Source organism: Rutidosis leptorrhynchoides, chromosome 9 (genome assembly GCF_046630445.1).
Source record: "Rutidosis leptorrhynchoides isolate AG116_Rl617_1_P2 chromosome 9, CSIRO_AGI_Rlap_v1, whole genome shotgun sequence".
Lineage (NCBI taxonomy): Eukaryota > Viridiplantae > Streptophyta > Magnoliopsida > Asterales > Asteraceae > Rutidosis > Rutidosis leptorrhynchoides.
In genome coordinates, this window is record NC_092341.1 from 365,256,055 (window position 1) to 365,281,153 (window position 25,099).

The 25,099-nt window shown below is 31.4% G+C and overlaps 3 protein-coding genes across 3 annotated transcripts; 2 read left to right on the top strand and 1 right to left on the bottom strand.

Annotated features, from left to right (window-relative positions):
• Positions 1 to 3,494: 3,494 nt before the first annotated feature.
• On the bottom strand, positions 3,495 to 8,499 carry LOC139869279 (oligopeptide transporter 4-like). The gene is made up of 6 exons (XM_071857593.1): positions 8,017 to 8,499; positions 6,367 to 6,464; positions 5,414 to 5,983; positions 4,449 to 4,701; positions 4,189 to 4,371; positions 3,495 to 4,109 (listed from the first exon to the last, which is right to left on the bottom strand). Exons 1-6 carry the CDS (start codon positions 8,497 to 8,499, stop codon positions 3,495 to 3,497), a joined length of 2,202 nt encoding a protein of 733 aa, XP_071713694.1.
• Positions 8,500 to 9,397: 898 nt separating this feature from the next.
• Positions 9,398 to 10,108, top strand: LOC139869280 (uncharacterized). The gene is made up of 2 exons (XM_071857594.1): positions 9,398 to 9,743; positions 9,795 to 10,108. Exons 1-2 carry the CDS (start codon positions 9,398 to 9,400, stop codon positions 10,106 to 10,108), a joined length of 660 nt encoding a protein of 219 aa, XP_071713695.1.
• Positions 10,109 to 12,851: 2,743 nt separating this feature from the next.
• On the top strand, positions 12,852 to 15,638 carry LOC139866279 (auxin-responsive protein IAA9-like). The gene is made up of 7 exons (XM_071854471.1): positions 12,852 to 12,948; positions 13,524 to 13,928; positions 14,489 to 14,610; positions 14,701 to 14,933; positions 15,030 to 15,171; positions 15,250 to 15,311; positions 15,400 to 15,638. The coding sequence occupies exons 2-7, from the start codon at positions 13,563 to 13,565 to the stop codon at positions 15,435 to 15,437; spliced, it is 963 nt and encodes a 320-aa protein (XP_071710572.1). The 5' UTR covers positions 12,852 to 12,948; positions 13,524 to 13,562; the 3' UTR covers positions 15,438 to 15,638.
• The last annotated feature ends 9,461 nt before the right edge of the window (positions 15,639 to 25,099 follow it).

A 25,099-nucleotide genomic window follows, 5' to 3' on the forward strand; every position in this document is an offset into this window, starting at 1 on the left:
ATTACGCTGTAGAATAAGCACATTCAAGTAATCAAACTCGTTTGGCTTTTTTGCAGGGAAAGTTCATTCAGCAACAAAATATGGAACTGACTAAGCAGGTAAATCAAATTCGTGAAGAAAATATGGAACTGTACAAACAGGTATTTGCAAATAAACACTACACAAATCTTAAAAGTAGGACCAGATATATTCATCATTTCAGCAGTTATTCTAAACATATAAATATAAACTAGTTATTATTCACTGCAGGTTTATGGAACAAACAAGAATGCAATGAATGCTTTAACCATAACGGAGGACCCACATGCCCCTATTGAACTCCAGCTGTCCATGCCAATGCAACATGATGTAACTGAATCGCGAGTGCAACCTACAAATTTGGAGTAACTTCTCATTCATTGTGAAATTGATCTATTAATTTTTAGACTTCTCTTTTGAATCTTTATTTAACAATTATTTTGTTTTTTGAATCTCTGCAGATTACAACTACATTAAAGAGATGATGTATCAACTGTTGAAGATCCTTATTAATGATGAGCCTGCCTGATTTTTAAGTTTATATCATAGTAGTAATTGATATACCAAACACGGATAATTCAGAACAAGGAAACTTAAGGACATATAGATGGGAACAAATTTGAACGTGAGAGGTGACCAAAAATAGCTACCAACATCATGTCCTGAACATAATTAATAAAAGTTATGGTAACAGAATTGCATGAGTGTATGTTATTTTATTCCATGGAAATTAGTACTTGAGTATGAGCCTTAAGATTCAGACCTGGCGTGCATTTTGTACTTAATTTGTCAGACTATACAAAAGGAAATGTAAATAGTTATCTATTTGAATACCATACAACACTGCATGAAGTTCAATACAATTCGAAGACGTATGTTCGCATCACAGAGAATTTCATTGAATCATAAACTGCAATGACAAAAAAAAAAAAAAAAAGGATTAAAGTAGCTTTGATCAGCCATCTTGCAAATCACCCAATATTTCAAGAATTTTGAAGCAATCGAAACTGATATATACAATCACCTCACATAAGCAACTTTCACACATTAATTACCAAGTCAATCATAGACCACAAAAGTAGAATAATTAAAGAAATTGTGACAAATATGTATGGGTAAACTTCAAACTTACAATGTGTGATATAATAAAGTAATCGATGAAGTTATAAATACAGTATATATATACTACACATCTACGCTTATCATCCTTCAAGCACCTATTTTCTTAACAATAAAAGGTTGACTCGAGTCAATTCTTAATCAAAATCAGTACTCCAACTGCATAAAACACATCGATAGAGGTATATGTACATTACAATACCAAATTAACAAACAAAAATAAGACTCCTACTTAACTACTTGCACAAACAACAACACTTAACTTCTAATCAGCAATAAAAGCATCTAAAAACACAATTAATCAAAACATAATTTATCATGAATTCATAGGCAGCAGGAAAATATCATAGCAGCTACAGTAATTAGATTAGAATGTAAATAATTCAACGATAAAAATGATTTATCAAAACAATCGAAAATGATATACTTAGAGAAACTTTCAAACCATTCGCTAAAATAATTCAATAATCCCCAAAATTTCAACAAAGTACGACCTGATCATTCGATAATCCATCCATATTTTGATCTGCAAAAGATATATCATCACGTATAAATAATAAAATCAGTCAATCAGATATTTCGAATTTAGAACCTATCAGCATTATATGTAGGACGATGAACAACATGATATCAATCAATCAGTATCGTAATCAACATTTCTACGTTGCGAAGATCGTAAAACATATATTCGGTATGGTTCGTAAATTTTTCAAATTAAATTTTACAAAATTATGTAATTGATCAGTACTCTGATAACCTCGGCTTCATAGCTAATTCATAGAAATTTGCTGAAACTCGAAATCATGATTAAGGAGATTTAATGAATCTATAAGAGAAGGATTAAACGGTTTATCTCATGATTGGAATGAAACAGAATATTTAGTTACCATTTAATTTAAAAATGCCTGATGTCAAAAGCTGAAAGGATGAAAAATATCTGGCCATGTTAGTTACTTTTCAGCCCTTTATCTATAATAAAAATCTAATTCATCCCTTATACTTTAGCAAATGTGAAGGTAGTTTACATAATTCTCTAAATTCGTAAATAAGCTTAGACATGTTTATGATAACTTGAGCTGTTTCAGTTGCTTAATTTCATTGGATGTTATAGCTTTGATTATTCAGCGTGCATCCATTAATGGTGTAAATTCTTTGGTAAAACAGAGCTTAAATTGACATAAAATGAAAAAAATAACCTGATAATTTTTTTTTTTTTTTTTTTTTTTTATAATTGGTTGTGTAATAGAGTAAACTAGTTGGACGACCTGGCTTTGCGCCGGTTCTTCACCCTTGATTAATATTAATTACATAGAGAAAATAATTATTTATCATTTTTTTTCGTTTTGTCGAGAAAAGATCAAAAATAGTTATGTGATTGATTTGTAATAAGCGTGAAAGTAATTATTCATCATTTTTTGTTTTACTTTTCGTTTTGTCTAGAGAAGAGATCCAAATGCTCAATCAATAAAGTGGGACGTACATCAACGATTGGTACAAACTATTTATATAATATATATGTGTATATATATAATTACAATAAAACAATTATTAAAAAATGAGGTACGTAGTTAATTTATAATAAGGAAAAAAGTTAAACAATAATAAAGTTGAAAATTATGTGATTGATTTAATAATAATAATAATAATAATAATAATAATAATAATAATAATGAATAGTTATTAGACAATAAAAATTGTGTGGGGGATTTATAATGAATGAGAGGTTTTATGGTTAAATTATGAAATGTGAAAAGTTTGTGATAAGTTTATAAAAACTATGAAGTTAACTTTTATGAAGATTGTGGTTGAATTATAAAAATAAAAAGTTTAGGGTAAGTTTGTGAAGTTTATAAACTTCCCTATTCACTACCCCTATCTCTTTTAGATATGTAGATATTGTGGTTGAATTATAAAAAATAAAAAGTTTAGGGTAAATTTGTAAAGTTTATAAACTTTCCTATTCACTACCAGATATAATTGTAATATTTGTTGTGACAATTGGCTGCTAGTGCCTTGCTAGCAGGGGGTTTTCAATAAAATTATTTTTGCTGGTAAAAAAAAAACATGAGACATTGATAAAAAAAAAAATTTCCAAACCTAATTTTTATCACCATAAAAAGATAAAATAAAATAAAACAAATAAACTACCCAAGTTTACTTGCAAACACACCCTTGAACAATATTTTTACAATCTTCTTCATAATGAATAAATCTTGCAATTTTTTAATAACTGTGTTTCTTGACAGCAAACAAAAATGACAAACATGTACCAAAAATCAAATATATTAACAAAAGTTCAACCACCTTCATCCTTATTTATATACGTTCCTATATCATAAAGCATCACCAAAGAAACTTCAAATAATCGGACACCCATCAGCTGCAACACCTTTAGCCATGGGACAAGTAGCCAAGGGACAATGCTCGCCTTGAGTACCCCACCATGACAATCCTACATCCCACATCGAAAGCGAAAAGTACAAAAGTATCCCCATGAAAGCCAAACCAGCATCAAGCGCAGCCGAAAGGACATAGTTGTACTTTTGCCACCAATTCTTTCGATACTTCAACACGAAAAAGTTGAAAATGGTACCAGTGAAAACCCAACTGTTGTAATTAACCGCCGTGGCAGGAGGCATCATCGCGCAAGATCCCAAAATAACTGGAAGGTTGATATATTTGATCCACTTTTGTTTTGGAAAAGCCTTATGGATCAAGTATATCACAACGGGCCCAAGAAACCCGCCTAAAAAGAACCAGTTTAGCGCACCGTAAGGCCCAAGAGAACCAAATATTCTCTTGGGCCCCACTAGTCCCCAAATGACCGACGCGTCATAAAAGACGCGGTCACCTGGGCACGTCCATGGGCTACCAGGCGGAAGTAGATGATCTTGACATATGTTTTCAACGGTATTTAGTAGCCACCAAGCAACCGAGATATTAACTGTCCCCGCGACAATAGTTCCAATGAACTGTCCATAAATAAAAAATTAATAGAGACATATGTTAAATACACATAATATATTTTGTTCAAGATAATGACAAATGTACCTGAACGAGAAACATGGAGCGAGGTGGGATCTTCATGTAATGGCCTAATTTGAAATCGTTAAGAAACGAAATGGCTTGGGTCATACTAATGTAACCGTAAGTTTTAAAAGTAACGTTGGCTATGGGCCTTCCGGGATATATAACTCCCATAAAGTATTCTGTGATGATATTTAGCCCGGGAGTCTGTAACAAAAAAAATATAAAATAAATGAAGATACGACCCGAATACAACTACTTAAATGTATTGTTTTAACAATTACCTGATTCGTAGTTGCAGTTATGACGCTAATTGGAAGAGTAAAAGCAAATGCCATGATACATGATAAAACTAGCCCCCACCATGGCATTTGGACTTCATCTCTCATGAAAATACAAAGCACGAGCGACAGAACAAACGAAGCGCTAACAAGCAAATAAAACCACCAGTTTGGTATGTCTTTGTATTTCTTCATAAGCTTTGTATGAATATCCATCTTACTTTTAGTCGAAGCTCGATATTGGTTCATTATTTCTCTGTACAGATATCAGATTGATAAAACATTATATGTACCATACAACATAAATAATCATAGAAACCATAGATGACAATTTTTACCCATTTACTATAGATGGGTCGTACTGAATATGTTTTATTCCTTATGGATCAAAGAAGTAGAACAAATGGGCTAACAAGTCAAACACGTTGAAATATCCCGGTATGTGTATAACTAGGGATAAAAAAAACCTGCGCTTCGGGTGGTTTTGGTCGGTGAATCGAACGTAAAAAAAAATAAAGGAATGAAAAAGGAAGGGAAAAAGGAAGGGGGAAAAGTTGTAAAAATTAATGAAAATTATTTTAACAAACACCTGAAAATTACCAATTTACCCTTAGATTTCGGGATAATTTCGCTTTTGCTACTGTGAACAGAAGTAAAAGGGATCGTTTTAGTATAAGAGTATAATATAATATAATATAATATAATATAATATAATACAATCCCTTTTAGTATAAGAGTATAAACAGTAGGAAAAGGGATCCTTTTTAGTGTAAGAGTGTAATGTAATGTAATGTAATATAATATAATGTATTAAATTTGTAGGTTTAAAACAAGTTAAAAAGATTCAGAAAACATAGGGACTTCCCACCTGACCATTTCTACCCATTAAGAAGCTAACTTGTTTTGACCGTTTGACCCGCTCATTTTACCACCTATAAAAAAAATCTATAGAATAGTAAAAGTAGTACCTCCCATTAAACAAGGCAACATGTGTTAAGGTTGAGACGACAGCCGCAAAACCAATACCATAAGTAAGCGCGAAAAACATACTCATATGTATTTGTCCAATATTCTCGTACTGTGGCATATCTATCTCAAAATCTTGATTAACAATCGCTGACACGTTGTAAGTTTGTCCATGTTTATCAAAAAGGTGCGACGAGAAAATAGGGAACGTTTTCGCCATATACGTGTTAAATCCCCAATAAGCAATAGGGATTAAAATGTACATAATGCTCACAAATCCAATGTAAACATTTACAATAGCGAAAAACGGGGTCACAAGTGGGCTGCCCAAATATGATGCTATGACTGACCAATCTGCTGTGAATGATAGCAGCCCGAGCCCTTTCATGCCCGAACCAATTTGTTGGGCTGTTATTGATTTAGGGAACACGAGGCAGAGAATTGAGAGGCTTGAGAGTGTTGTGAAAAGGTAGCCGGGGATAATGTACCATGAGAAACTACAAATTAGTGCGATTATGAAGAATTTCGCTCTAGTCATTCGTGATGATGATTCATCGGTCTCGTGTAGAGCCCTGAGAAAGGGTTAAACAAGTATACATGTTAATGTGAAAGAACCAACAAGTAATGGAGTGGCACAAAGTTCTCATAAGTTGTTTTCAAGCAAGTTTTGGAGTTAAAGTAGATCACAAACTACTTTATTTAGTCATTTGTAGCTATAAACAAGATAACTGATATCTTACTTATGTCTAATTATGTCTAATTATCAATATTGATAGTTAATTATCAAAAATTAACACTGATATAAATCATATGTTCTCTAGAAACTGTAAAAAATAATACATGAAAAAATTTGAAATTCAATTTTGATGTGAAACAACGTGAATGTAGTTTTTGTTTCTATACAATTAAAAACAAAATAAAAATAGTTAGATAAACAAGTGTGTTTTATGTAAACCTGAAAAGGGAGACTTGAACAAGTGAGCTGGGCCACCACATCTGAGCGGGGTCAACAACATATTTTCTCAAAACACCTGCCCAACCGTATCCTAGTACCTGCTCCATAAAACTCCATCTACTTAATCATCATCATTATCATCATATATTTGTTTATAGTCATACAAAATAAAAAAAAATGGGTGAATAAAAACAATGTTTAGTCATTCAATCATTTCTTATTAAACATGTTTTAATTCATTCATTTGAATTATAGTTTAAAACAACGTGGTGTATGACTACAATTGGTAGTGTACGGATTAATATAAAACATGTCAAATAACGAATCCGTTTTACTACTATTATCATTTTATTATTATGAATATTGTTATTGTTATTGTTATGTTATGTTATTGTTATGTTATTGTTACTTGGTATTATTATATTATATTATATTATTATTATCAACTTTATTACTACGTAATTATTATTATTGATTGATTTACATACTATTAGTCTCACAAAAGTTGACCATTCTGTATATGATGAGATGCCGTTTCCATACATATGAGACCGTATAGCTTTTACATATTATTATTGATTTACATACTATAGCTTTGTATATGACATGGTTAGACCACCTCCAACCCGGCGTCGCTTTTCATCTGTCAGATGACGTGTTGCATTCTGACGAAAACTGACGGTACTTAACCATCCGTCAGCCACATGCACCTCCATCCGTGAGTCATGATTGTGACGGGTTGCAATTTGTCCGTGAGTTTTATTTTTTGCCAATCACATAATTTTCTAGTTTAAATTAATATATATATATATTTTATGTTTAATTAATTTTTTCCCCTCCCTTTCCAATCAAATTTTATCACATTACCCTAACCCAATATTTAACACAAAAAACTGACACAGCGGTTAAAAAATGTCAGAAACTGCTATGTCTCAGTCAGATTGCACTTTTTAGCCAAAAAGTGCACTAACTGCCCGTGACGTCACAATCACGGTTGGAAATAGTCTTAGCCCTTATCATTAGTATTATTATCATTTTATTTTGGTTACTTTTTAGGTGAAAAGAAGTTTTAAGTAAACAAACACATTATTCATTAAAAGAGACATTATAAACACATTATTCAAATAATGAGACATTATATATCTTTAACGATTGCATGAAATTTCTACTCGATTTATTTCAATATACAAGCCTAAACCTTTGATATTTGATAAGCTATCGTGAATAAGCTTTGTATCATAAAATTAAAAAGTTGTGTAATTATATCTTCAAAGTTATACGTGCTATAATATAATTAGTTAAAAAATAGAATCTTCTGATAGAGTAATTGATTCATGTACCAAAAAATAGTTGTTCTGATTATGCGCAACAGCAAATAGATAAATGTATGTGGAAATTTCAAATAATTCAATATGCATGTTACCAAACTATAACAACTTAAACGCCTAATATTATGACATACCTAAAATGTACCTTATTTTATAAACTATTTTGATCTTAATAACAAATAATAATTCACAAATAGATAACATAACCTGATTTGATTTGATTTGATTTGATTTACATTTTCAATTTTAATATTTCTACAAAATAATACAAACAAAAATCGTAAGCAACATAAAACATTAGGGTTTACGAACAAGAACAGACCTGAGTAGTAATCACAAGGATCCAACTAGCAATAAACGAGATTTTTCGATGATAAAAAGCTCGAATAATATTAACAATCCCTACAGCGTAGGCAGATCCGCTTCCAAAAGCGGATCCAGCATTTGCAAATATCGAAATAAGCACATGTTCTTTCATATTAAACGGGCCCGGGTTGAACGAGAACCCGAACCCTAAAACATTAAACTCTTTCGACGGAAGAACAGCCGCCATAAACCGACCGATTGGAAGCGTGGCTACTTGAACCGAGATCATAGAAATTATAAGTGGTTCGGTTCGGTAATTAAAGAAAGTGTTGAGAAATGATAAGATGACACATGAAAGTATTCCTAGGAACCACATTCGAAAAGTCCATACGGGCAACGATGGATCATCGGTGGTGGAAACAGTTAATCGGACTTCTTCGACAGGTGAATTTTCGTCAGCATCAATGGTGGTTGTTTTTGGAGCTTCGGTGTCCGCCATGGTTATGGGAGAAAATTAGTGAATGTGAGTACGTGTGTTTAGGGTTTTTGAAGGAATATGTGATGAGTATTTGAAGGATTCTGTTGGATACTTTTTCGTTACTAATTTTTAGGAATAATTTTATTAATTTTAGGATCTTTAATTTTAGAAAAGAAGATTTTCTTGATTCTTGATAAGTACAAATAAAATGGTTAATTTGTGAAAGTAACGAACTAATATACACTTCATGTAGATAGGTAGAATATCACTTCATTATTTTAAAATCTTTATGAGAAAGTTGCATGTCTTGTATCGTTTTTTTATTTCTAAGGCCGCATGCAATTGATGGTGAGTTGGGTCCGTTAGTCATCGCCACTGCCTGACCACCATCACCAGCAAATCGCCACTGGCCGCCAGTGACTGCTGCAACGAGGCTAACGGATTCTTTTGGTGGGCCTCACAAGACTTTTTATTTTTTCTTTTTCAATTTTCAAACGGCTATTTTTTTATTATTATTTTCTTTTAATACACAACTATTATTATATATATTACCACTTCAAACAAACAAATCGCACCCTCATATCAAATATTCCATTCATATTTCACAAACAAATACAAAAAAAAAAATTCAAATGGATATGGATGATTTATTGAATTCTCAAAGTGAGAGCGAGAGCGTGACGGATAGTGATAGCGCAGAGTCCGATATGAAGATTTAATTCAAGACGGTTACAACACGCTTAACTTACTCGATTCACTTGATGCAATGAACGAAGAAGATGAAGCTCGAAATTCTCGTACAATTATTAGAAGACATCGGTTACAAAGAGATCGGATTGATATCGGTAATCGTTTGTACAACGACTATTTCTCGAATAATCCAACATTTCAGGGTGATTATTTTCGAAATTGATACCGAATGAGTAAGTCATTGTTTATTCGTATTGGTCATGCTATTCTATCATATGATTCTCAACCGAGACCCGATTATTTTAAATATTTTGATCAACGTTACGATGCAACCGGTCAACTTGGTTTCAATATTTTTCAAAAGTGTACATCGGCCATACGTCAATTGGCGAATGACATTGCGCCTGATGCATTCGATGAGTATTTACACATGGACGCATCAACGTCTCGTGATTGTTTAAAGAATTATTGTAAATGTATTATTCATATGTTTTCGCGAGAATATTTAAGGAAACCAACTGAAGAAGATGTTCCTCGATTGCATGCCAAACATTTGGAGATGCACGGTTTTTCGAGTATGTTAGGTAGTCTCGATTGCATGCACTGGGCTTGAAAAAATTGTCCAGTTGCGTGGCAAGGGCATTACCACAGGGGTGATCACGAAGGACCAACAATAATACTCGAGGCGGTTGCTACCTACGATATGTGGATTTGGCACGCTTTCTTTGGTCCAGCGGGTTCGAACAATGATATTAATGTTCTTAATGAATCGGATATGTTCGAAGATTTATTGGATGGTCGAGCTCCGGAAGTCCGTTACACTATCAACGGGCACGAATTTACAAAAGGGTATTACTTGGTAGATGGCATATACCTAGAATGGGCAACACTTGTCAAGTCGTTTAAATGTCCAACTGAGCCAAAAAAATGTAAAGTTTAAACGTTTTTAAGAAGCCGCGAAAAAAGACGTGAAACGAGCTTTCGGTGTTTTTCAAGGTCGTCGGGCAATACTAAAACACCTAGCAAGACCTTTTAGTATCAATAAAATACGTCGAATCATGTACACTTGTGTTATACTTCACAACATGATCACCGAAGACAACGCTCGCAACATATGTGACCTCGAAGAGGATTATCTCCGAAATCGAGAAAACATGCCGCGACGTACTTGGGCGGAGAGAGTTGAGCTCCAAGATCGGGTGGATCGAGAGATGCGAGATAAAAGAGCGCATCATGTCCTTCGCAACAATTTGATCGAACACATTTGGACACTCCCGGATGATTATATTGTTCGAAACAATTAGCGTTATTTATTGTGTTTTTTTATTTATGTATTGTCTTTTATTTTTTAAATATGTAAAGTTTTTAATTTTTAATAATGTAATGTTTTTATTTTATTTAATAAAATGTTATTTGTATTTATTTATTGTATTTAAATAATAATTTTAAATTGGTTAAAGTTTGAAATAAAGTGTATGATAGTGAGTGTTTAGTGAAAAAAATGTGAAAGAAATGTTAAAGGGTTTGTACTGATGTGACAGGAAAAATGTTTGTGAAAGAAGTGAACCATTGTAAGTGGCCTAAGTGAAATGTTTTGTTGCATTCTATAAAATGCACGTGTTGTTACACGCAAATGAAACGTTACAATCAAAGGCAGTTGGTCTAGCGGCATCGAGGTAGTACCTCTAATCAGATTAGAAAATGTCCTATAAGGGATTTGATTGTGTCTCACCTGACCTCCACTGATTCTCTCGAAAACGGCCTATAAGGGATTTGAACATGCCTCACCATATCAGCGTTACAACATCATAATCCTTTCACTAATTCTTCAATAAACGCTATTTATTATTCACCAAACACTCATCTATTAGTATTAATAGTCTATAATTTATTTCCTAAATAAATTTAGTTAGATATATCTTTAATATAAAAGCAAAACTGATATTTATCAAACCCCTTTCAAATCTTTGGGGGGGCGGGGGGCGATTTTGCTGCATATAAGATTTTCCCTCACGATAAAGACGTAATCTTTATTTATTTGTTGATTTTACGATTTTACGATAAAGAGGATTTTCAAAAAGAATAAAGAATAAAAGTTAGATGTTACTCCACGAGTTTATTAATTTTGGACATATAATTTTTGTTCTCATCAATACATATATTGATATTGATTTGGTCATTGTAAGACAAGTTATAACAATTCATTCCTCTTATTTCAAAAATTAAGATGGTGATTTAAAAAAACATAACTTATATCTAAAACGAGGTTAACTAATTAATGGTGCCGAGCTTGCAAAATTTAATGTTGGCGGTATTTAGTTTTTGTAGGTATCGGATCTTGTGGGTTTGTTTGTAGTTTGTTTTGGGTTCGGGTTGAACAGCAGAGGGGTTGGAATCGGGCCGGATGGTTTGGATTTCTCGCTCTCTTCTTTCCTTTTGGTTTTGTTATTAGTTTGAATGTGGTTTAGGTTGCGGTGTCGAGTAGCTTAGTTTAGATTTGTTTTGTTTTTGGTTGTTGGTTGTGTAAGTCTCTTTGTTTCATAGATGAAAGAATCTCAAGATTTCAAAGGAAGTGGTCTATGGAATTTAATTTCAGTTCTATCAAATTCTTTTAGAATTCGTGAACCAAACAGGGTCTTATTATACAATAAGAATAAGAAATTATATTAATCGGAAGTGACTGATTTTTCTTATTATTTATTATTTAGAACTCTTCCTTAACATAAATTTAAAATTACACTTTATCAATTATCAATATATATTAATGGGGAGTCGCGTATGATGCATTATTAATTGTCGTTTTTAGTTAAAAGTTAACATCTGATTTTGTTATTTTTGTTCGTATTACTTTTGATTTGATTTTGTTTTCTCTTTTTGTCTCATTAGCAATGTAGGACTTTAGTTTTCACTTCAACACTTCCGGCCTCCGTTGCTTTTTTTTTTTTTTTTTTTTTTGTTTGCTTTATTCATTATAACCAGTACTTTGATTCCTTTTGTTATAACTCTACTTTCGTTTTATAATATGGTTCAACGTGTTTTCACCTTTTTGGAGAAACAGTTTGTTTAGACTCATTTGAGTTTTCTAGCTATTATATCGGTTTTTAGATATTTGATCTTTGAATCCGTATTAAAATCCTTACGAGTAAAACCCCTGTTTGACGAGCTCTCGAGCGACGAGTTCCGTAATCGGGTGAATTGCGCATATTGACTTCCCCTCCATTCAAGAGCTCATTTTAATTCGATCTTGGGCGTTACCAAGATACTAATCTGGATCTCATGCTTCATAGGGAAATCGATGGCCAGTGACAAGTCGTTACTAAGGTACTGTTTGTTTTTAAAAATGTTTTTATTTAAAGATCTGTAGAACATGTTTGTAATGTAAAGAAGATATAACTTAAAGGTCTGTATGGTGAATATTGAAGATTAAACTCGCCTGTAACATTTAAAAACACATATGAAGTGTGCTAGATCGCAAAATAAGACATTATTTCATCTTCTGTGTTTAGTATAACAATCGCATGCGGACATTCAGACATATGACGGGAGTGAGAATTAAGCTTTACCTGATTGAAATGTTAAAGTGAATGAGTGAGACATTTTTACAAGGTTTGTATATTAGACCGTAGACGCAGATGTGAGCCTTTGTTGCTTTCTGCTTCAAAAAAATCATCCCCCCCCCTCTCTCTCTCTCTCTCTCTGGGACAACAAACAACAGCTCACTCCACCACCACGCCCACCGTCTCATCCGTCATCACCAAACCTTCTACTTTCTTAATTCAGGTAACTCCCTTCTTCAATTATGGAAACTAAACAATAATTTTCAATTTCAGACAAAAAATAAAACCTTTTTAATATACTTTTTGCTCTTTTTCATTCTCACATCTCTTTTTTGTTTATTTTTGTGTAATTTTATTTTATTTTCCTGTAAATGCAAGTGTAAATAAAATTCTACTTAAATAGCTGGTAAATTCCGATAATTTGTTTCCAAATCGGGGTTAATGTTAAACAATTTGACTGCTTTATAAGTTCTATCAAAATTTAGCTGAATTGGGCTAACTTTTTTACATGTTTACTTGTGTATAAATTAGGGTTTATAACCAGAATATGATCAGGGTCTTCTTGTTTGTCTTTTAGATAAGGTTCAACCTGTAATTCCTATTTTCCATTTTTTTTTTCTACAATTAATTTCTCTTAAAGTTAATTAATTTAGTTTATTAGCTATTTAAATCATGGTAAGTGGGTTACAAAGTCAAAAACCCACAAATGAATGTCTTATATACATCTTTAGCATGATAAAATTGGATAATTGAAACCAACCAAGTTTCTAATGTGTATTTATAAATTATTATAAACAGGGGTTGAAAAAGTTAAGATTTTTTTGATCTTTGATCACAATGTGTCCACCACTTCTTGGTGTTGAAGAAGGTCAGAGAAAAGTCAACTTGTTGACTTCTTCCAATTCCATAGACAGTGTTTGTGATCTTAAAGAACGAAATTACATGGGATTATCCGATTGTTCTTCTGTGGGCAGCTCCACAATGTCGCCTTCTTTAAAAGATGTGAATTCGAGTCTGAATTTGAAAGCTACTGAACTCAGACTCGGGCTACCCGGATCAAGTTCGCCCGATAGAAACCCGGAACTTAACTTAATGACATCACCAAAACTCGATGAGAAGCCACTTTTTCCTTTGTTTTCTCCCAAATCCGTTGTTTCGCGAACCAAAAGAGGGTTTTGTGATACTGAAGATTCTTTCTCTGAGGTTTGTGTTTCTTTCATTGTTTATTAAATTAAAATTATTAATAATTGATTGATATTGTTTCCTTTTTTTGTGCATCCATGAATATGCATATGTGATAATTCCTTCCGTCTCAAAAAAAAATTATAATGTAAGCCTTGAATTTAACCCTTTATATTGTACATTTAATTTGTTTATAATTTATACTAGTAATTTATAATGTAATTTACACATTTTTCCATATGTTGTTATTCTGCTTGTAAATATGTATAATGTTCTCCATATGTGGTTACTACTTACTAAAACCGATACATCTATGTTTCTTGAAAATTTTACTTTCAATAATTAGTCCAATAAGAAATGCAATTTACATTTTGAATTCTCAGGTAAAATGTCTGAATTTTCAAGTTTATATTTGATATCGAGTTTGATACATGACCAATCTCAACACTTTCTTTTTCAACTGTTTTTAGGTGCCTTCGATATTTTTATCTAGTTTATAGATATTTTCTTGATTTGCGATTTAAATAGTAGTCTTAGTTGACCACAAAAGTCAAAATTGAGACCATCATTGATGTGTGTAGGTAGCACTTCGATCAAGTCGTGAGGTTCCTGCTCCTATTCAAGAAAGCACTTGTATTTCTAACAACGCGAAACAAAACCACTCAATTGTTGAAAGTAACCGCAACATTGCCTCCACTGCCAAGTAAGTTCTAAATAATGAAAAAAGTTCAAACCTTTGGTCAAACTTGATTATTAAAAATGGTTGACTTTTTTTTTTTTTTGGATACGCCAGGGCGCAAGTTGTGGGTTGGCCTCCTATAAGATCATCATTTAGGAAAAATGCAATAGCTATTACCACTTCAAAAAACGGAAACGGAGTAGAGCGAAAAGCAGACGAGCGTGCCCTTTTTGTGAAAGTCAGCATGGATGGCGCACCGTATCTAAGAAAAGTTGACTTGAGAATGTATTCCGTGTACCAAGAATTGTCTTCAGCACTTGAAAAGATGTTCAGTTGTTTCACTATTGGTTAGCTATTTTTCTATGCATAATTTTTGTTAATTTGACTTTCAAAATAACTATTTTGACACTAAAAAGTCAAATATACTCCACGTTACTATTCAGGTAAGTATGGTTCTCATGGGGCTAATGGCAATGAAAAGCTGAGTGAGACAAAATTGAAGGACTTATTGCACGGATCAGAATACGTTCTTACGTACGAGGACAAAGATGGTGATTGGATGCTTGTTGGAGATGTCCCTTGGGAGTAAGATTTAATCATTTTCTTAATTATATTTATCAATGTTAATATCATTTATCTGATTTTTTTGAAATATATATGCAGGATGTTTATCGGTACCTGCAAAAGGCTTAGGATAATGAAAAGTTGTGACGCTATTGGTCTAGGTGAGTATCTACTATTTCAAATTTTTTTTGCTAAAACTTCATCACTTGCAATAAATTGATATAATTGTTAATTGATTGTTTCATGCAGCTCCAAGGGGCACGGGACAAAGTTGTAACGGGAACTAGTGAAGTCTATATGCTCAATAAACGCTGCTGTTATCCAACGTTATTAAGACGAAATAGTTATGTTTTGGTAGAAAAACAACCAATCTAAATGGGAACTTAACGTTTTCCTGTTGCTGTGTTTTCTTTTAGTGTATCTTGTTGGTTTAGGGTTCTAATGTTAGAAACTGCTAACTTCTTGATATTATCTGATGAAAAATGTTCAAAAAGCTGTTGCTATTTATGCTTGTATAATTTTGTTTTCTCTGGACTACTAGTAGTTTGTAAAATGGCTAGTTCGACGGGTTAAGTAATGCATGTAAATGGGTCCGGGTCAAAATGGACCGGATCAGCTTGGCTTAAGCAACAAAAACATAACTTTTAAAAAAAAGTGTATACATTACTGTTACAGACTATAGAAGAAAGTATAAGGAGGATTATTGTGTTGACACAATCTTTTATATTTGATGCCTCTCTTTATTTATTCTTCTATAAGAATAAGAATAAAATAATACATCAGTTTTTTTTTTTTTTTTTTTGGGTAGCAATTTTCAGTAGCATGAAATGGAAATAATGATGCTTCAGTAAATGTGTCAATGTCTGATATTGTCCTAATATATTTCTGCAAAATCTCTTTAAGTTTAACCTAACTATTTCCATTTCCTGTTACAATAATGTTAAAAGGTAATAATTTGAATAAAAAGCTAAGCCAGATTATGATTTTGTTGGCACATGTTGGTAAAGTTTGTCCTGTGTGCATGTTTGGTGAGTTGTATTACTACTGTACAGGGTGTATGATTTTGTGTTGGCATGGTATGAAATTGATTTTGGTCAAACTTTTGTGATACTTAAAGTTATGGAAAGAGGTTGATATGAATGTCAGGATCTTGTGACAGAGCTTCCATTATTGAACTGCACCATCAGAATAAATGTGTGTGTGTACCTTCATCAGTAATAATGGAAATATGGAATCTTGGGGGCCCTGTTTCTGTGTACCATTCACCACCTATTTTTTGGATCTCATACTTTAAGATGTGTTAATTTATTGAATCAGTGAAAACATGAAACTGGTGAAATGGGTCAGATAGTATTAGACAAAAAAAAAAAAAGTTAATAAAGCCTTGCATTTAGTTTAATGCTTATTCAATCACTTTGTTAATGAGGAAATGGTAATGGGTAAAGTTAAAAACACTAACTTTATTGTTTTTGTCTTAGAACAATACTAGTGGTAACTACTAACACAAACCTTTTTAGAAAAGCTCCAGTTGATGTTCATATTGGTGATCCTAACTTGGTCCCGGTCATTGGCGTTTCAACCTCTTCTTACCCTTTAAAGAATGGGCCGAGTCGGATAAAAACGGGGTTTTTGACGGGTTAACGAAGCGAGACTTAATTCCTCCCTCTTCAGGAACACTTGAAACAGTTCGACTAATGTGTTGTCGTATTCATTCAAATCTTATGGGCAAGGAAATCAATTATAATAAAATTGATGGCAAGGTGTCTAAGTTAGTCTCCAAGAATCGAAAGGTATCCGTGGCCGGGTAGCTCGGCTAGTTTGTTTGCTTGTTTTGTTGGTGATAATTAGATGATCGGGTGGTTTGTTGGTTCTTAGTTGCGATGTATTAGGTTTTGGTTTGATTTGTTGTTTGTTCCGTTGTGCTTTTCCTAGTCGTTTGTTGGGCTTTTGTTTTTGGCCTGATGTCGGTAAAACTCGGTTTTGGTTAGTGTTAGCTCATTTGTTTTGCTAGGGTTTGCTGATGTAGAGCCTTGCTGTTATGCTTGTATCTTTGTTAGTCTCTTTCATTTTCCGATGAAAGGACTTTATTATCTAGTTTTTGTTATTTAAAAAAAAAAAAAAAACTAATTACTTTTTTATTTCTCTAACGCATCTGGTGAAAAAAACATTGGTTAGAATGAAAACATATCAATTTGGTTGATAATTCAGCAACACTTAAGAGTTTGGTTGATTATATAGTTTTAATTATAGTCGTTAATCATAACTATACTATTTTTTTGTCTTGTGTTTGATCGTTTCTTGATTAAATAATTCAAGACTGGATGTTGAACTGTTAGTGTGTTTGTTTATGGTATTTAAACAAATGATGTTGAATGATCAAACAATATGATGACTCAAGGTTCATATTAGGAAAGGATGACGAGGGGAAGAGGTAAAGCCCTCGACTTCATCATCCAATTTGCCTCAAAACTCTCGCGAGAAATATGTAACAGAAGAAGTAGTGCAAAAAAAAGAGGGGGGGGGGGGGGGAGCTTTGCAAAAGCTAAAGTAGTTTTGGGCGATATTATAGTTCTTCGGTTGACTTTTATTCAAAATCTCATTCCCTCTACATTTGTTATTAAAAGATCAGCTCAAAATTGATTTAAAAGTTGTAGGTGACATGGCTAAATCATTCAGAGTTGAAATGTTCTCATAATCATTGAAAATCTCCATTTTCTTTTATATCATTTGTAAATTAACAATAGACTCGCTGTGAGTATGGAAGAATGATAAGGTCTACATAAAAAAGATCAAATAACAGAAGACGGAAGGTCGATCAAATAACAGAAGACGAAAGGTCGATTAGGAAAGGAGCTTTTCAAGTCAAAGAATTCATTGATTTCAATATATAGAATACTTATTAAACAACTACAATTTACTCATCTAAAAGGTTAATATGTTAATTTACATCATCTATAGAGTTTATTCATAATAGTTATCAAACATGGTTACAATCATCCAGAGTTTATTCATAATAGTTATCAAACATGGTTACAATCGTCCAGACTTCAGATTAATCATTTAGAGTTTTGAATCATTTGACACTTGATCATTATGTTTTATCAAACACAACTTAAATTCCGATTACTCCGAAAATCCTTGTATCAAGTTATTCTTATTTCACCACTATAATTTCTAGGACTGTTTAAAACTCATGACAAATTGACAATAATCATGATATTGATAATGTATACTCGGTTCCAAAACATTTTGTGACATTTAGGGCTAAACTACTAAGCCATAGACCTATAACTTTTTCTAAATTATATGAATTTTTTTTATAAACAGACCTATTAATTGGAGTCAAGATAAATTGTTGAAAAATTAAATGGGTCAAAATTCAAAGGCATTAATTCTAAGAGAAAAAAAGAAACAAACCCTGAAATCTGATTTTCATTTGAATGACATGTGGAAAGTAAACATGTACCTTTCACTGGGTACCTTTCCCAGGGCTAGTATAACTAAATACAAAACAATGCAGTAATGGGGACCTATATTTTTTAATGATTAAAGCAAGAAAAGTAATTTGAGTTAGTCATTCGTGCTCTGTATCTACATGGGGCTCACAAACTATAACTTTGGCTTATGTGAATCAGGACATGGTTTCAAGTGCTGCTAATAGGCCCCATGAATCTTCATCATGGATCTGCATTCATGCCGGATGTAATTTAATGATGTGAGCCTTTTAGTTTAGGTTAAATAACACAAATAAAGGTAAAAAAAAAAAAAAAAAAAAAAAAAAAAAAGGAAAAAGAGAAATACCTTAGACCGCTATTAACGCAACGTCAAATGCACAAAGAGCCCGTGACCCGGAAAAACTAATGCCCGCTAACGCAGCGTCAGGGCTGACGCTAGCGGGACATCAGCCACGAATCTGACGTAAAAAAGGCGTCAGGGACACTTGCCGTTCTCTGATTGGTCGGTTTTTTGTGACCTTTTTTCAAACGGTATTATTACCGTTAGTTTTATCTTATTATTTAAACAAAAAAATATTTACCTAAAAATACGAAACTATTTTCATACGTTTTTCAAACAACTCTACACATACCAACTATTTTCATACTTAATGAAATCTTATGATATTATCGTTCACTCCGACAAAGAAGGCAGCTATTACTGAATTCGTTCAAGAATACTTGATAGATGAGCCCGATCATATCCCAAGACCTCGAATATACATTGTGATAGAGCGTGATATTTTCACGCAACGCTTATGAGATGATTATTAATGTAATGTTAAATTTTAATGAAAATTTAGTTTATGCCATTTTTCTATTTAATATGTATTTTATTCGTATTATAGTTTTAATTTAATTACGAAGTATACATTATACATGTATCATTTTTATTATATATTCAAAAAAATCAAAATCAAGTGAGCCCTAAAGGAACTTGACACTTAAATCTGACATTTGGATTAAACATGACACTGTCACGTCAGAAACAAAAAAACCACTATTTGTCCAAAAAGTGTGTCACGTCACAAGCAGAAAATCACTTTTTGTCCAAAAAGTGTATATTATTTGACTCCACGTCACGAACAAGGTTAATGGTGGTCTTGTGTGTTTGTGTATTCTGGTAGATAAAACTATGAATGATGATTTTAATTCTATAAGAGATTCATGTAACTCTAGAAAGTGACAATTTTTTGTACATGTTGAATAATTATATGGTGTTTGAATTATGGTTTTAAGATGTGGAATTGGATATCTATATCTATATATAATATAAAACTGACTCCTTGACTCATAAATGAGGGCACTAAAACCTCTTAATTTAATCATTTACAACTAAAAAAAAATATTTTTCCTTATTTCCTACTTAATTTTATAATAAGGTAATAATTAAAAAAAAAAAAGAATTAGAAAATTCATTAACAATAATATCTAAGTTTTAATCCTTTCATTTTTCATGTATTAAATTGATTAATTTCAAACCTTTCATTATTCTTATAATAAATAAATAAATTTTAACCTTTTCATTTTCCTTATATTAAATAAGTTATTATAATGTTGCCTATAAATACTCATTATTCATTTTCACAATACACATTTTTCATTTCACCACATACATTGCAAATACTAACTAATAATTGATAGAGTTTTATATATGTTATTTCTTAATCATCATCATCATGTAATGTTGTATATTCATCTATCACACGAACGTTAGACTTATGCTACGGTATGACTTTATTAACAAGTTATTGGTGTATATGAGTATTTTTCTATTATCATGTGAAATTTATCCATTTTGATAGTTGTTTAGAGCTCATATATATATATATATATATATATATATATATATATATATATATATATATATATATATATATATATATATTAGATTTGTATGTGATTTATATTATTGTTGTATACTATCTTTGGTGTTACTTTTACGTCCATTATAGATCTTCGTCAATAATGTATTTGTTGTGTTTTTAATTATTTATTATTATTATTATTATTATTATTATTATTATTATTATTATTATTATTATTATTATTATTATTATTATTATTATTTAGGTTTCTTTTATTGTTAATATGTAGTGATGTCAACATCTTACTCGGGCAAGTTTCAGATATTACAACATTAAGGGACAAAACATTGCGGAGTATTTCCTATTGCGAATATGTACATATATTAGAGAACACAAATTGTTTCATTTTTGTATTGGATTGTAAGTATGATTTATTTAATTTAGCTTTTCTCTTGATGTTCAATATTTCCTTTTAGCGTTGTATTATTAAATATTTTCTTTAGTAAAAAAATTATGCCTTCTTTTTGTATCATATTTGATATGGATGTAGGTTACAAATATTAAAGAATGCAAATTTTTTTACTATTCTATTGAATTGTATGTACGTTTTGTTTAATTTGACTTTTATCTTGATTCTTAATATTTTTTATGTTTTATTATTAAACGTAATCTTTTAGCAATCATTTATATTATAAAGTTCTTTGATAGATAATATGACAAAAAAAAAAATTTATGCCTTCTATACATGGATAATACTTACTTCATATGATGATGAATAACAATATAACATTATTATTATGATAAATTATAGTAAAATGATTATTAATGTAATTAACGATGGTAAAAAAAATTGATTCTTGAATAACAAAGATAATTTAACATGTATTGAATAAGTCAACCATATTATATGTTATGTTTGATCGAGTAGCTATTACGGAGTAGTTTAATTAGCATATAATTGTTACTTTTACTACATCAAGTTTAATATTAACCAGCTTATTATTAAATATTAAGTGAATACTTACTACGTGTCAAATATTTGAGTTTTCATGTAACTATAATTACTTAATTATTACTCATAATATATGTGTTTAAGAAAATAAAAATATAAAGATGGTAAAAATAGTTGATTAATTAATCAGGATAAGACAATTTAGAACTAAAAAATTAATACTAAAATGTTGCGTATAAAGTCTTTCAGTTTTATTATTGATATTAAGTTATTATCATACATTTGATCCTAACTATTTTTAATCATAACTAAAATTGATGCATGTTATGCATAATAACAATAGTTTTAAACTTTTCATTTTTCCTAGACATTCATAATAACTTTATGTTATGTCATAAATAATAACAATAGTTTTAACCTTTTCACTTACCTTATATATAGTACCTAATTAAATTGATAGTCATTGTTGTCTTCAAATACTATTTTTCATTTTTCACCACACTACACTTTTCAAATGAAATAATGACACTTTTCAAATGAAACAATTGATAGAGTTATATAAATACACGTTTTTATCATTATTTTTTAAGATGTTTGATCTTCTATATAGTATTTGGTTGTGATATATATATATATATATATATATATATATATATATATATATATATATATATATATATATATATATATATATATATATATATATATATATATATATATATATATATATATATATATATATATATATATATTCACAATAGACGACACAAATTGATTTACGTATGTTTATATTCAAATATTCCAGATTCGTATTGTTAACCGTCGACATAAATCGCTTCACGGACCAACATTACAAGTGCGAACGCTTACCATATTCGTGGAACGCACGGGCAATGCACCTAGTAGCCGTATAGGAATGAAAACAAGGGTTTGTTTTATTAATTAGCATATAGGCATGTATAGGTGCACAAAAAAACCGGATCCGAAAAAAATTCGAAAAAAAATCCAGAACCGGATCTGACAGGATATATAATATATATATATATATATATATATATATATATATATATATATATATATATATATATATATATATATATATATATATATATATATATATATATATATATATATATATATATATATATATATATATATTCACAATAGACGACACAAATTGATTTACGTATGTTTATATTCAAATATTCCAGATTCGTATTGTTAACTGTCGACATAAATCGCTTCACGGACCAACATTACAAGTGCGAACGCTTACCATATTCGTGGAACGCACGGGCAATGCACTTAGTAGCCGTATAGGAATGAAAACAAGGGTTTGTTTTATTAATTAGCATATAGGCATGTATAGGTGTACAAAAAAACCGGATCCAAAAAAATTCGAAAAAAAATCCGGAACCGGATCTGACAGGATCCGGTTTGTGTCAGAACCGGAACCGGTTCCTGGATCCGATCCGGATCCGACCGGATCCCAACGTTCGAATATGACCGGATATTTTCTGGATAAAAATCGGATAAAATCCGAATTTTTTTTATTCGGATAAAATCCGGATTTTTTTCTGCTTCGGGTCTAAAAAATAATAGCCGTTTTCTACCTATTTTTTGCAGTTTTTTGAATTTTTATGGACCATTTTACCCCTACAAGTGTATTATAAATAGATGGTATTGGGTTTTGGTTGAAAGTACACCATCTAATTCTCTCTATTCTCTCTGAATCTCAAAATACTCTATAATTACACTATAATTACTCACTAAACTCTACTTACTAATCCTATAATGGATAATTCACAAGCATCCGCTTTCGATTCCGCTTCCGTTGCAACATCTTCACAACGTTATACCAACAACGATGTTCGTATGATCAAAAATACGAGTCGAAAAGGTGACGTTTGGTCTAAATTCGACTTGTGAGTGATGAACGATAATCAAGAAAGAGCTCTTTGTAAGAGATGTTTTAAGTTCCTAGGTGTTTCGGGTAACTCTACGTTAAGAAAACATCTTGAAAAAAGTTGTAAAGGAATCGTTCAAGAAGACCCGACACAACCTACACTTGGTCGGGATGGTTCGATTTTTTTTTTTACGATCAATAAGCTCTTCGTGAAGATTTGGCAAGGTTTGCCATTCAACAAGGGCTTCCTTTCAACCACTTCGACAATCCGAAGCTTACGGAGCTAATTCGGAACCGACTACAACCGCGATATAACAATGTAAGTCGTACTACTCTAAGACGTGACGCTTTTAAATTATGGAAAAAAGCTAAAAATGATATAATTGAAGGTTTTCGAACATATAAACATAAAGTTTCTATAACTTGTGATGTTTGGACAGCACCACACGGAACGGAAAATTCTTATTTAGCCGTTACCGCTCATTGGTTTCATCCCGATTCGTGTTTATTAATGAAACAGACTATCGCTTTTAAATTATTTGCTTATCCGCATAATGGTAATAATTTAAGAAAAATTATACAAGACACTTTGATTGAATATAATTTAATCGATAAAGTTTTTACTATTTCGCTAGATAATGCGTCTAATAATACTAGCGCCATGGATATGTTAAAAATACGAATGCAACCGATTTTAAATGGTACGTTTTTACATACACGTTGTGTTGCTCATATTATAAACTTAGCCGTTCAAGATTGTTTAACTTATTGTAGTGCGTTAAAAAATAAATTTAGAAAATTATTAGTAACGATATATCGTACGAGCAACAAACGACATAAAAACTATAAAATTTTCGTTAAAACTTGTAATGGCATTTGGTTAGGTCCTTATTTGGATAATAATACTAGGTGGAATTCTACTTGTCTTATGTTTGAAAATATATTATGACAAAAAGAAACTTTAATAGGTTTTAATAATAGACTAATTAGAAAGGGATATTCCGAACCAATTGACAACAACGAATGAGATGACTTGGAAGCATTAACAAATTTTTTACACGTTTATAAAGAGGCAACGACAAAAGTTTCGGGTGTTTATTACCCAACTAGCTCACTAGTTTTACAACAACTTTATATAATGACGGAAAAAATTAACGAATTTGCGAACTCAAATAATCGTATTTTTAGACAAACCGTTTTTCACATAAGAAAAAAAACTAAAAAAATATTTTGGAACAATTCCTAAAGTTTTTTTATTTGCGGCCCACTTGACCCGAAAATCAATTTTAATGGAGTGAAACTTTTGATGACAACAATATACCATAATTTGGATTGTATTCATGGTCCCGAAGACGACGAACCCAACTATATAAGCAACCAAATATACGAATTTAATAACACCTTTGAGCAATTATTTTCAATTTATGCAACAACTTATGGTCCACAAGCAAACCCAATTGTGATGCCCCGTACTAAATCATCATGTACGGACCATCAACAACAGGATCATTACAAGGTTAAGTACTATATGCGTTTTCAAAAAGAGTTTGCATTCATAATTAAAAGTGATGTCAAACCAACATCGAAAGTTTTACATTCCAAAAGTATGCTTCACTAAGTAGAAGCAATAATTAAGTGTACGTGACCCCAAATGGTCGTTACAAGTCATAATTCAAAAGTACTAATGTTTGAATGCAAAGTAAAGTAGTTCATGCGTGGACAACTCTAAGCAGCGGGTGTCTACAGCACAACAAGTAAGACAGCGGAAGCAACCTCAAGCACCTGAGAA